The 12182-nt window shown below is 36.9% G+C and overlaps 2 protein-coding genes and 1 long non-coding RNA gene across 3 annotated transcripts; 2 read left to right on the top strand and 1 right to left on the bottom strand.

Moving 5' to 3' along the window:
* The first annotated feature begins 924 nt into the window (after positions 1 to 924).
* On the top strand, positions 925 to 2662 carry LOC119999788. The gene is made up of 2 exons (XR_005468507.1): positions 925 to 1051; positions 1639 to 2662. It is a non-coding gene; the product is annotated as an uncharacterized LOC119999788 (long non-coding RNA).
* Positions 2663 to 4819: 2157 nt separating this feature from the next.
* On the bottom strand, positions 4820 to 6031 carry LOC119999338. The gene is made up of 2 exons (XM_038846842.1): positions 5739 to 6031; positions 4820 to 5667 (listed from the first exon to the last, which is right to left on the bottom strand). The coding sequence occupies exons 1-2, from the start codon at positions 5887 to 5889 to the stop codon at positions 5345 to 5347; spliced, it is 474 nt and encodes a 157-aa protein (XP_038702770.1). The 5' UTR covers positions 5890 to 6031; the 3' UTR covers positions 4820 to 5344.
* A 2763-nt stretch (positions 6032 to 8794) lies between these two features.
* LOC120000926 (AP2-like ethylene-responsive transcription factor At1g79700) lies at positions 8795 to 10942 on the top strand. The gene is made up of 8 exons (XM_038849094.1): positions 8795 to 9083; positions 9192 to 9274; positions 9407 to 9415; positions 9523 to 9611; positions 9711 to 9784; positions 9872 to 9922; positions 10012 to 10088; positions 10169 to 10942. Exons 1-8 carry the CDS (start codon positions 8845 to 8847, stop codon positions 10783 to 10785), a joined length of 1239 nt encoding a protein of 412 aa, XP_038705022.1. The 5' UTR covers positions 8795 to 8844; the 3' UTR covers positions 10786 to 10942.
* Positions 10943 to 12182: the final 1240 nt, after the last annotated feature.

Genomic DNA, 12182 nt, shown 5'->3' on the forward strand with positions numbered 1-12182 from the left:
CCCACTATAGTAGTCTTGTGTACGACATACTTTTGTTTCACATAAATTGAAGAGAGATTTTTTGACTTTGCCCTGGATGGAAAGAGACGAGAACAATCAAACTACATGTTTGGCAAGTGTGTGGATCAGAGTCATTATACACTTCAACATCAAAACTCACACAGAGTCATTATACACTTCAACATCAAAACTAACTAAAGATGGACGATAATAGCAGATTTCGCATTGTTTACGACCACTAAAACGAATTAAAACATGAATTAAAGAGTGATTCATCCATGAATTAAAACATGAATTAAAGCTCTAGTCGTCTCCTCCAAATGTTAAGATTCGTCCATGGACTTCTAAATGTCTCACATCAATATTGTTTAGTATGAACCTGTAATTATTGATTTTCTGAACTGAGCAGCTAGTATTCACATTGTAATAATTTTTTTTTTAGAGAACTCCGAATCACAAGCAGTAAATTTTCCAGAAATTATACTTATTTATAAAACTTAAGTAATAAATCATATTTATTAAATTAAATTTAAGATTAAATTATTAACAACATTATTTTAAAATATAAATTTTAATAAATTGATTATGCTTAAAATTAATTTTAATGAAATTATATTTATTACATTCATCTAATATTAAATTTAATAACAAATTTTAATATAAAAATCAAAAAATATAATATTATAATACTTTTATTCCACAACTTTTTCGTTAGCGTCAGCTTTTAATTCACCAAACACCTCACAGCATATTTCACAGCTTTAAGCTCAGCTTTTTTTCTACAGCATTTTCGTTAGCATTGAAAATCAAACTTTCCGCTCTACCAAGCGGAGCCCATGTTTCTGCACGGGCCTAAGCCACCTACACGGGCCTAAGCTCAACTCTCAGCCTATAGACCCATCTCACTCACAGGTTTGGGTTTGGGTTTGGGTTTGGGTCTGCTTTCACTCCCTCATGCACACAGTCGAATTTCCCTTCTCACACTCGGACGACCAAGCACGCATGATACCGAAATCCAACGCTTGGATTTCCAACTTTTGACATGAATTAGGTATTTTTCTTTTAATTTCACTACTTGGTTTGCCCCCTTAGGAGGATCTATTAATCATGGTTTCCACAATTTTGAAATTCTCTATCTACAAATGAAACCGTAATCGTGTCTGTGTGCGTAATTTTGAGGGATTTGCTACCTGCCTACTCGTTCTGATTTTGAGTACTGTGTTGAGTTGATTACATGGTGTAAGGGAATGATTCGTCTATTAGTCGGTCTCTATCTTCCTGTCTTGTCTCTTGGATGATTTGCGTGTTGCCTGCATATCACATATCTGAGAAAATGCCACAGAGAAGAGAAGACACTGAAAATTTTGATTTACTCTCTCATAATGTCTTATATGTCTCTGCTTATCTTTTCTTTATCATAGATACATGAGACTATATAGATTTTGGGAATTGGTTACAACTACTAGGTACGAGATGTTTTGTCTAGTGCAAGCTAGTTCTTTTGAGAATGCTGGGAAGTTTCATATGATTTGGAGCACTTGTGATAGACACTTTACTTTGTTATTTCTTTATGTGAATATTTGCATTCGTGCTCTTTTTTTATCTGAGAATGATTTAACATTGTTGCTGCGTCCCTAGATATATTTGAGTAGGCACCCATAGATTCCTAGGCTTGAATTATCACAGTTGTCAATGCATTGCGTGAGCACGCGGATGTAGTGCCCTTCCTTACCAATCACTCTCTCAATTATCTGCTGGAACCGAATCCCGAGGACCGATTTCAGTTTTCCACGACTGACATCTATGAAATTCTGGGATATCCTCGGGCTTTTGTTCCCAACATAGGGTTTGAGGAACCAGCTAGATTCAACATATCCTTCTGAGAAGGTGATGGCCCTCTCGACTAATGTGTTTATAGGACAAGTTTTTTTCGTCGTGCTACACTTCCTCGTTCCATGAGACTTCTTGATATGTTGATCAAGGAGAATTCTATTTCTGTAGGCTTTGAATAGAAGTGACGTGGTCCTTTCTTAGAGGTGCTTTACGCCATGCATAGTAATCAGTGGTTCGATATAGGTGAGGCAATCATGCAATAGATGATGAAGATTACAAACAATTTCGAGAGTCAGCAAATGAATCAATCACTTCATTTTCCTTGGCTCATTACCTGCTTATTGCAACATCATAACTATCATTTTGAGAGAACGACCGAACCTCGATTTCCCTATGGCCACTTTCTCCATGACTTCTTGGAATCTGAGTAGGGCTCATCTAGACAAGACTCCTGCTAGAGGAGAAGCCCCAGGTTCTGCGTCTCAAGGGAGCTCCAATGCACCTACTATGCCCGATCGTTTCGAGTGTATGGAGACACAATTTCGTGCTATCACTAATGAGTAGGCGAGTTGAGTTGGTATGGAGTCACTTATAGCATTCTTGGGATGTCCACCTCCGAACGCGCCATCTCAGTCTTGATTTATTATCAGGTTGTGTTACCCCATCTTTTGTTGATTTCTTATTATTTTATCTTTTGTCTCATTGGAGACACTACTGTATTTGAGTGTGGGGGAAGGGACATGAGACATGTATTTTGATATTTTGATTTCTTTTGGACATGTACTCAGATCTATTGCATTAGTATATTATTGTGTTTTGTTAGAAAAAATAATTTTCAAAATTATTGTGATGTTTGTGGGAATCGTCCTAGTAAGCCCTCACGAGATTATAACTCATCCACTAGAGACCCCTATGGGTTTAAAGGCTTGTGGTATGTGCTAAATACCATTGTTATTAATCCGTATAGAAGTGGGCTTAGATACGTTAGATTAGTGTTTTTGTTTCTTGTGTTTTGGGTGGTTCTCAGCTCTATCACAATGATGAAAATAATTTATGCCGACTAATTACTCTGTAGATAGTTCGCTTGCATTTTTCGATTTGGAGATTAAATTTGTCATGAATTATTAGGTTGCATGTGAACTCAAAAAATTGCATGGTGTCATTCATCACATATGTATTTGTGAAGACTTGTACCCGATGAGTTTTGAGCCAATAGTTTTACTCTGAGGGATTTGTTTTTTACTCCATTATTTTTTCGTCCTTAAAACTTTCTTGAAATATATCTCATATTCCTTGTTTTGATCACTTGTCAAGAATATGTCTTTGTGAACTTTTCTTACGACGATCATTTTGAGAGATGAAAGTAGGCATTCTTTGATTCGGTTGTTTACCTTTCTAACCTACCCTTTATATTTTTGTTAATGTACGTTGTTGAGCTTAAAAAATTGAAAAGTGTAAGTGAATTGTGAGGTGGTGGGATCTTAAAAAAAATTGAGAACTGTTCGAATTACTATATGAAAACTTTGATGGTTCTCTTCATATTTTATTATGTAATTTAATTTATTTATAAATAATAATAGTAGTATAATAAATAAAAATCTTGACTTAATCATATATATGGTTGTCTGACTTTTATACCAAATAACAAATAGATCAACAAAATTAATTAATTTAAGAAAAAAGAAAAACTCTAATAATATATCTCATAATATAATAGTAATCTTGACATGAAAATATGAAATTAGTTATGAAAAGCTCATAAAAATAGTTATAAGAGAATAATTTAAAGATTTAATTAGCAAGAAATTGAGAAAAAAAAGAAGCAGAAGACGTAAAATAGAAGGAGAAATTTGAATGTGGGACCCACATAAATCACAAAGTGATGGAAGCCCATCCTTTTTCTCTCTCTTGCATCATTTCTAGTCTCGGTTAGTTTTCCTCTCCCCATTTATATTTCTTCTTCTTTGTATCTTAATTCTTGAATCTCACATCGATTAAAAGTGGCGCATTGTCATGGCAAGTTCTTTATTAAAGACTGAAAGCAAGCCTTTATTTTCCAGAGAAAATTTTATTGTATGAACATTGGACCGCAGGTAAAGGGTAGTCGCAAACCTGTGGGTTTAGTTGGTTTTCAACAAACTATTTGCCTATATGATTCAATATACGAACCGAGCTAGCTAAACTCAAAAGTAGGGATTGAACCGGTCCAACCGATGGGCTGAGTCGGTTCTGATAACACTGGTTAAAACATCAAAAACACTCTAAGAAGAAGAAGTGATGATAACATATTTATGCTACCAATCCAAACGTAGTGCGTGGCACGAGCAAACTAATTAAAGACGTTCATAAAACTAACTAGACTATATTACCCAGTTCAGGTCTGAGCCGAGAATCATCTCGTCATCGAGGAACAGTTCTCGAACTGAGATGATGATCTCAGCTAAGCCAAAAGAGCCCTATCTAAAGCAGACTGGGTATTCTACAAGGAGACTCCTATTCTAACTCAAAGATCAGAGGTAAGGCGTCTCCAAAAGCAAGTAGAAGACGAGTATCCAACTCCAACAAAGATTGGTACTTGTACAACACTATAAATAGGGTACTTTTACAAGGTAATTCATTCATTCATAATTTTGCATACTTTCTGGCTAAGAGCTCTGAATCCTCAAGTTCTTAGTCTTTACTCTCCTACTTTCTAACTTAAGCATCGGTCAGTCTTTCCCAAGGAAAACAACTTGAGTTTGACCTCTTAATAGTTTGTTCTTCTTCTCAACCTCAAACACTAAGCGTTGGGTTATTCTCGCCAAACAGGCGATCCAAATAGTTACCATTGAGCAAAATTAGTGCTCGGTGTGCATAACCCTCTAGCAAATCAAGAAAATCGAGACATTCTTGAAACCATAATGAACAAGAAGAAAAATATGAAATAAAAACCAGAGTTATTACAAAATAGTAATCGACCACATACGACAAAACTTTTTTTAAAATATGGTCACAAACGACTAAAAAAGGGAATTGTTAAACTGAAGTAAGAGGATCATTCTTAGAAGGTTGATCTATTGCCGAGACAAAAGCTTGCTTGGTTAAAAGAATGGATAAGCTTGAGCACTTGGAATAATGAGTGCATCATCTGACAACTCGTGAACCTCGATAGGTGGGTTTTCATCATCAACATAAGTGTCAATATCCACATCTTCGTCACCACCCTCCTCCCGAGCATTTCGAGCTTCCTCAGCAACCCGATAAGTTTCATAAACTTCATCCTTGTTCAAATCTTCTTCGTCATCTTTCCTAGTCAAAGCTGGACAAAAAAGAGTCAATATCTTGGGATCAAGCTTGGCATCAACAAGAGCTCTACTGACCGACTTTAGACCAGCTTGAATGCCAAAAAAGCCTTCTTGTCGGAGCATATACCTGAAGTCATATGACTTCTTGAAGTCTTCAAGTCCAACAATTAGACCCTCTTCATACCTCCGAGAAGCTCAGTAGGCATTAGTATGAGTAGATAGATTATTCACCATACTAACTGCAATCCGAGGATTGCAAGCAAAGTCAGAGACGAGAACTCCCTAGTTGGGAACATGGAGGTCCGCCATCCGAGTAGGGGCGACTTTCTTGGGAGCAAGAGTTGGAGGAGTACCTTAGCTAAGATTTGAAGCTCAAAAGCAGGAGAAGTTCCAGAATCAGGAATCGGGGAAGCACCAGCTCGGTCAGAAATTTTTTTTGTCCCACCTCTGCTCCTATTGCTCACCCCAGTAGCAGCATTCTCAGGTTTCCTCTTCGATGTTGGAGGCTTGGGCACTTGCATATTCATGTAATCCCGAAAGTTGGCCATATCTGCCAAGAAGAAACAAAGTTAGAATTTCGAGAAATTAAAATGCAATAAGTGAGTAGTCTACTCCATTCACCTTTGGATACTCTCTCAGACCGAGCAGCCTGAGTAGAATCTTCATGCTGCCAAACAGGAGGAGTCGCAAAACCAAAAAAATGTCCCTTAAGTTCATAATAATAGTCAATCTCTACCTCATCTAGCTCAACTAGCTGAGACCACTTATTCATTTTTGGCAAAGCCCAATTGGACCAAAATGGAAGATATTCATTCTCGTCTTCCAATCATGATTGGAAGATGCATACTTCAGAGCGACATATTTAGGTTTAAATTTCAAAATAGCACAACTCTCTCAGCTTTGGAATATGATAGAGGGAGAGAAGATGAGGAATGACTCTAGAATAGCTGAATTAATGTCATAATTGTGAAAAAGACTAGTCAATACAAGAGGGAAAGGTATCTGAGCATCATATTGTAGTGCCTGTACTGAGATGGCAAATTTGCCATCATTAGAAGTTCAAATGGAGAATCACTATGAGAAACAGGCCGACAAGCAAAGGGAATCTCATATTGTCTTTTGAATTCTTGCACCTCTTCAAAGTATATCTATAAGACAAACCACTAGGCCTATTATGATCACTCCTCACAAAAGATTTATGAAGGTTGGGATGAGAAGTACACACTTCTATGTCGGGCCCTACATCAGACGACGAAGAGCTCTTCTCATCTGACGAGGAGCCCTCACTAGATTCATTGGACTCGTAAGCCCGAGCATTCTAAAGAGAGTTTGCTCGGATGGAATATTCCTCAAGGTGTAACTATCGTTGCTCGCTCTCAACTTCTCAAAACACAAAAGTGCACAAAATGGCAACCCCACCACTATTTATAGTGGGGCCAATGGATGAGATCTAAAGGCTCCTCATATCCCCTAATTTGAGTTGTAGATCCTAGCAGTCGAAAAGTTACTTGCATTTAATGACAAATAATGATTACAAACCTCCAAACTGGCCAAACAAATTCGGCTCGGCACAAGTCTACGGGCCATATGATGATAACATATTTACGCTACCAATCCGAACGCAACACGTGGCACGAGCAAACTAATTAAAGATGTTCATACTTAGAAACTAACTAGATTATGTTACCCAGTTCAGGTATGAACCGAGAATCAACTCGTCATCAGGGAACAGTTCTCAAACCGAGATGATGATCTTGGCTAAGCCAAAAGAGCCCTATCTAAAACAAACTGGGAATTGTACAAGGAGACTCCTATTACAACTCAAAGATTAGAGGTAAGACGTCTCCAAAAGCATAGAAGATGAGTATTCGACTCCAATAAAGATTGGTACTTGTACAACACTATAAAAAGGGTACTTTTACAACACTGCATATTTTGCATACTTTTTAGCTAAGAGTTCTGAATCCTCAAGTTCTTAGTCTTTGCTCTCCTGCTTTCTAACTTAAGCATCGGACGGTCTTTCCCAAGGAAAACATCTTGGGTATGACATTCTTAGCTTATGTTTATTCATTTTCTCAACCTCAAAGTTCAGCCAAATCGGTCGCGCTCTGTCTGGTTTGATCCATCTGAGGTGTCCAGTAGATCAGAATAGATTTGCACGTCATGAAGAAGGATACGAGATAAATTGTCACTATAAAAGTTCTCGGTACACCATAATTTTACACATAAGTAGAACATAAGGCTGTATAGCCTTTTGGAAGCGTCTCGAAGATACTTCCCCACCACGCAAATTAGTCACACTATAATAATCAACATGGTCAAAGTTTACAAGACAAACCAATTTATACAAACAGTGAACTACTAGTATACTGCTAACATATGCAGCAGCCTCCCCATAGACAGCACATTCTGAGCTGACACAACAAAAAGATCAGATTGTTTGGTGTTTTTTTCTTTGTTATTTGTTCATATTTTCTTGGGTTTTTATTTTTATTTTTTTAATCTTTTTGGGATTCTCGACTCTTGAGTGAAGGGAAAGGGCAAGAAATACTTCTTGGTCCGTTGGTTGATCATTCTGTTACTTTTGATCACTTTGAGAAATAATTTCATCGTCTTCTTTTTTCATATATGGGATGTTCAACAGGGAGACTAGCTGATCAATATAAATAAAGGCATACCTATATACATGTTCTATGTGATATACCAGAGACCAGAGTGATTATGAACCCTAACTCTGAATACACATTAAAACATAATTTGGATTGGTATGCTTTCATTCTTGGGAACTGCCGTCCATGATCAAAACCAACACAATCGATCTTACAATATAGTAGCCAAATTAGAGGAATCGGACATATAAGTTAAGAACTTTCAGGCATAAACTCTTTAACCGGGCGAAGAATTCTAGGAAGAATCTAAAGGCAAACAGAAACGGATGACATATGACATTTTTGTCTTGTAATTTGCACAAGCAAACAAATTCAGGGATACATCAGCACAATAGTATAAAGCATGTGTTTGTCTCCTTCTGTTCTCGGGGAAAAAAAACAGTCCAGGCAAGTTATCTATCCTTCCCATTTTGGCTATTTGCGAAAGTAGGATAAGAATTCATTGAGATCTAACATTCACTATATGACCAAATCATATCAGCACTGCAATGTTTAGCTTGTCTTTGTTGGTAAGATTACGTAAATGTTGAATCTTTGATGCTAATGACAAGTTTTTTGTGCAAACTTTTAATATTCTCTGTACCGCGTAGAACTTAAAATGACAAATTCCTTCAAGGTATCAATCAAAACTATACCGCGTACAACTTAAAATGACAAATTCATCAAGGTATCAATCAAAGCTTTGATGATGCTGAAAAGCTAGTGATACCGAAAGGCTAGTGGAGCCAACTGGGGAAATTAAAATTCGTGTACGCGGCAAATTTGGCTTGCTGAGAGCTTGTGTGGTGAAACCTATAGCAATGAGAACCTGCTTTGGCTTATATGGAATTAGGACAGATTGAACTTTGTCTCATACAGTATAGTGAACATCGATGGATAGTCGTTGTCCTGTCCTGATGAAGCTGCCGGAACAATTAGAAGACAAATCAATGTGGAAAACAAGCCTTATTATGCTTGTATAAATATTTGTTTTAATGACCGACATCAAGTCATCAAACCAAAAACGTCTCTTGTGTTTTTTTCTCTGATATTCACTGAGAAATCAAGAGAATTCTGCAATGGAGATGACAACTGCAAAATTTGAAATAAGCCCCAAAAGGCACTCGTTGTCCCCAAAAGAAGGCGACGCTGTGGAGACTAAGCATGTTAAGAGGAGGCGAAAAAACCCTTTTGCAGCTGCATCAAGCAGCAATACTCAACAAGTTGAATCACAGCAGCAGCAGCAGTCGCCGGCTGACCAGACTACTGCTAGTACCACAACTGTTAAGAGAAGTTCTAGATTCCGGGGAGTCAGCAGGTCAGACATGGTTTTCTGTATTGGTTACGTACAAGATACTCTTATAAATCTCCCTTTTTAAGTGAAATTTTGAAGCTTAATATCTGTTTATATGTGATTACAACATAGACATCGCTGGACTGGGCGATATGAAGCTCATTTATGGGATAAAGGGTCATGGAATCCAACGCAAAGGAAGAAGGGGAAACAAGGTATATTTAGAAACTCAAAGCTTGTTGAATCTGTTATTATATATTACTGATGTTATGCTCAGTAATTAATTAATTCTTTTGCTGTTTTGTGTGATACATGTTCGGAACGATGTATTGTTTGGCACGGAGCAGTTTATCTTGGTAAGAATTCAGTTTCACTCTGACACTACCATTTTTAGCTTTCGAAAGCTGAAAACAAAGGGACACTGACCTCTTTTTTTTCTTCTTCCAAATTTTCGATTGAATAGGAGCTTATGATGAAGAGGAATCTGCTGCAAGAGCATATGATTTGGCTGCTCTCAAGTATTGGGGACCTTCTACTTTTACCAATTTTCCGGTACTGTTTAGATCAAATATAAACTGAATGTTCTGTTAATTATGGAGGTAGGACAGAAATCTAATGGTTTTTGGAATCTCGACATGATCATTGATGCAGGTATCTGAGTATGAGAAGGAAATTGAGATGATGATAACTATGACAAAAGAAGAATACTTGGCCACTTTAAGAAGGTATTTTGTATTAAAGATTATGACCAACTTTCTCATATCTCCAAAGCAGAAAATAAGAGAGTATGTGTTATCTTTCTCTGTTTGTAGGAGAAGCAGTGGTTTCTCAAGAGGAGTATCCAGATTTAGAGGAGTTGCAAGGTAAACAACAGTCTTCAGCCAGGAAATTATCGATTTTCTCTAAGAAACTCAAATTCACCAAGATTATTGCATTGTGAATTTATCTGCAGGCACCATCACAATGGAAGATGGGAAGCAAGGATAGGAAGAGTTTTCGGAAACAAATATCTGTACCTTGGAACTTACAGTAAGTTCTATAATCTAGAGTGTTCATCTTTACAATGAAAAGTTCAAGTAGCATAAGAAACATGTGTATTGTCGTTTCAGATACTCAGGAGGAGGCGGCTCAGGCGTACGATGTTGCTGCAATTGAATACAGAGGGATCAATGCAGTAACCAACTTTGAATTGAGCACATACATCAAATGGTTGAGACCAGGATCAAGTCCTCTTTCTCAACAAGAACAAAAACCAAACTCAGAGACTCTGCAAATGGCAACCTCCTCGCCACCCGCTAATCAAACTCCGAGGAAGGAACTAACCGAGCTGCCATTTTTCCACTCTAATCCTACTAGACTAGACGTCTTAGATGCAGCTCCTACAAGACAAGACATGTTCCGGGGAAGTAGTGCTGTTAGCCCCTGTGCGAGATCGTCTTCTCCAACTGCACTTAGCCTGCTCCTAAGATCTTCAATATTTAAGGAGTTGGTTGAGAAGAACTCAAATGCCACACAAGAAGAAACTGAAGAGAATTACACAAAACCACCACCACAGATAGGCAACGGTAGCCATGATAACGGGGTTAGGGAGGTGTTTTATGATCAAATTGGGCTCACTCCTTTCCAAAGTAGTAGCAGGGATTTGTTTCCTGGTTTAGAGTCAAAGGAAGAGTGTAGATCGCCATTTCACGGCAGAACAGTGCAGTCCATGTGGAATTTGTTTTGAGCACTGCTGCTGCTGCTTCTATCCGCCGACTAAGATTGCCACTGCTGTTATTAAAACTAGAAATCCTAATCAGGACTTCTCTTTCCTTCCTTTTTCTTTTTCTTCTCTGTATTGAGATGGTAATAATGTTGTCAGCTAACCCCTGGTTTTTCTGCCATCGTTCCACAAGTTGTCTAAATACTTTTTTTTTAATGAATAATATTGAACCTAAATATATTTCTCTCTTGAACATGAGACAATCACTTATTAAGACATTATGGACTCCCCCTCTTCAGCATGTGTTCATGACTGTTATGAGTATGATAATAACTTCAAAGATTAAAACATGATGGCTCTTCACCTCCATTTTATACTCTAGTAAAGTGATGGGCACTCAAAAGACAACTAGAGGGAAACATAATAGGTTTAAAATACAGTAGTGCTAGGTAGCCTATATAGTGGTAGCGCAAATCTCTTAAACGAAATTTTAAAACGTTTGAACTCTCAAAATAAATGTTAGATTTAAAACAAAATTACATATTCATAATAAGTGCATAAAGCTCTTTATAACAATATCCATTGTCAATGAGTTTTATCGGTAAAATCTTAATTCTATTGTTTTTTTTTTTGATGGAATTTCAAACTCCATTATTTTTTTCAATGAGATTTCAAAAAACAATGAATTCAAAACTAAAACAATGAATTCTAGATCGTGTTTTAAAAAACAATTGAATCAATATTAAAACAATAAATTTTGAAAAATGAATTCTGGGATAAAAGAGTGGAATAAAGCTATTTCATATATTAAATCAATGGAATAAACCTACTGAGCTCCTATGGGCTATTAAACTGATGGACTACATGTCATTTTCATTTAAAATATATTTCCGCTATGGTTAGTAAGCTTAATAGAGATCCCTAAGGCAGCTGGATAAACCTTAACATGGCAAAAGAAAAATTTCACAGCTAAGCCTATTTTACTTTCCCTTCCCCGCTATTCACAGAAAAGAAATCCTCTAAATCTCCCTCTCTATTTCCATTTACTATGGATTTGGTTTAACGCTAGCTACTTTCACCTGAGTTTATACATTTGGGAATCTAGTTATGGATCATGCAGGGGTGGAAAACTCTGTTTGGTCTGGATGACCAAATTTGTTATACCCGAATTAAACCAAATTTGGACATAAGTTATTGACGTAATAATTCTCGCAAGTGCACAAGAGTCTATATATAACACACTGTATGCAAGCACAAGGTTGATCCCATACAGACTAGCTAATTCAATTATTGTACTTAACTTGATGTATGAATGAGAAGTGGTGATGAATGAGAATATGTATGATGTAATCTAAACTAACAAAGGAATTAAAATTTAGATTTATGAGATATCACACTACGGCAATGATTTCACTTAGTAA

The sequence above is a fragment of the Tripterygium wilfordii genome, chromosome 6, assembly GCF_013401445.1.
Source record: "Tripterygium wilfordii isolate XIE 37 chromosome 6, ASM1340144v1, whole genome shotgun sequence".
Classification (NCBI taxonomy): Eukaryota; Viridiplantae; Streptophyta; class Magnoliopsida; order Celastrales; family Celastraceae; genus Tripterygium; species Tripterygium wilfordii.

Coding starts and splice junctions, on each gene's coding strand:
- LOC119999338 (XM_038846842.1), bottom strand. CDS start 5,889: ATGAATAAGTGGTCTCAGCTAGTTGAGCTAGATGAGGTAGAGATTGAC. Junction 5,668..5,738: donor GTCTGAGAGAGTATCCAAAG/GTGAATGGAGTA, acceptor TCTTCTTGGCAG/ATATGGCCAACTTTCGGGAT.
- LOC120000926 (XM_038849094.1), top strand. CDS start 8,845: ATGGAGATGACAACTGCAAAATTTGAAATAAGCCCCAAAAGGCACTCG. Junction 9,612..9,710: donor CTACTTTTACCAATTTTCCG/GTACTGTTTAGA, acceptor TCATTGATGCAG/GTATCTGAGTATGAGAAGGA. Junction 9,923..10,011: donor AGATTTAGAGGAGTTGCAAG/GTAAACAACAGT, acceptor ATTTATCTGCAG/GCACCATCACAATGGAAGAT.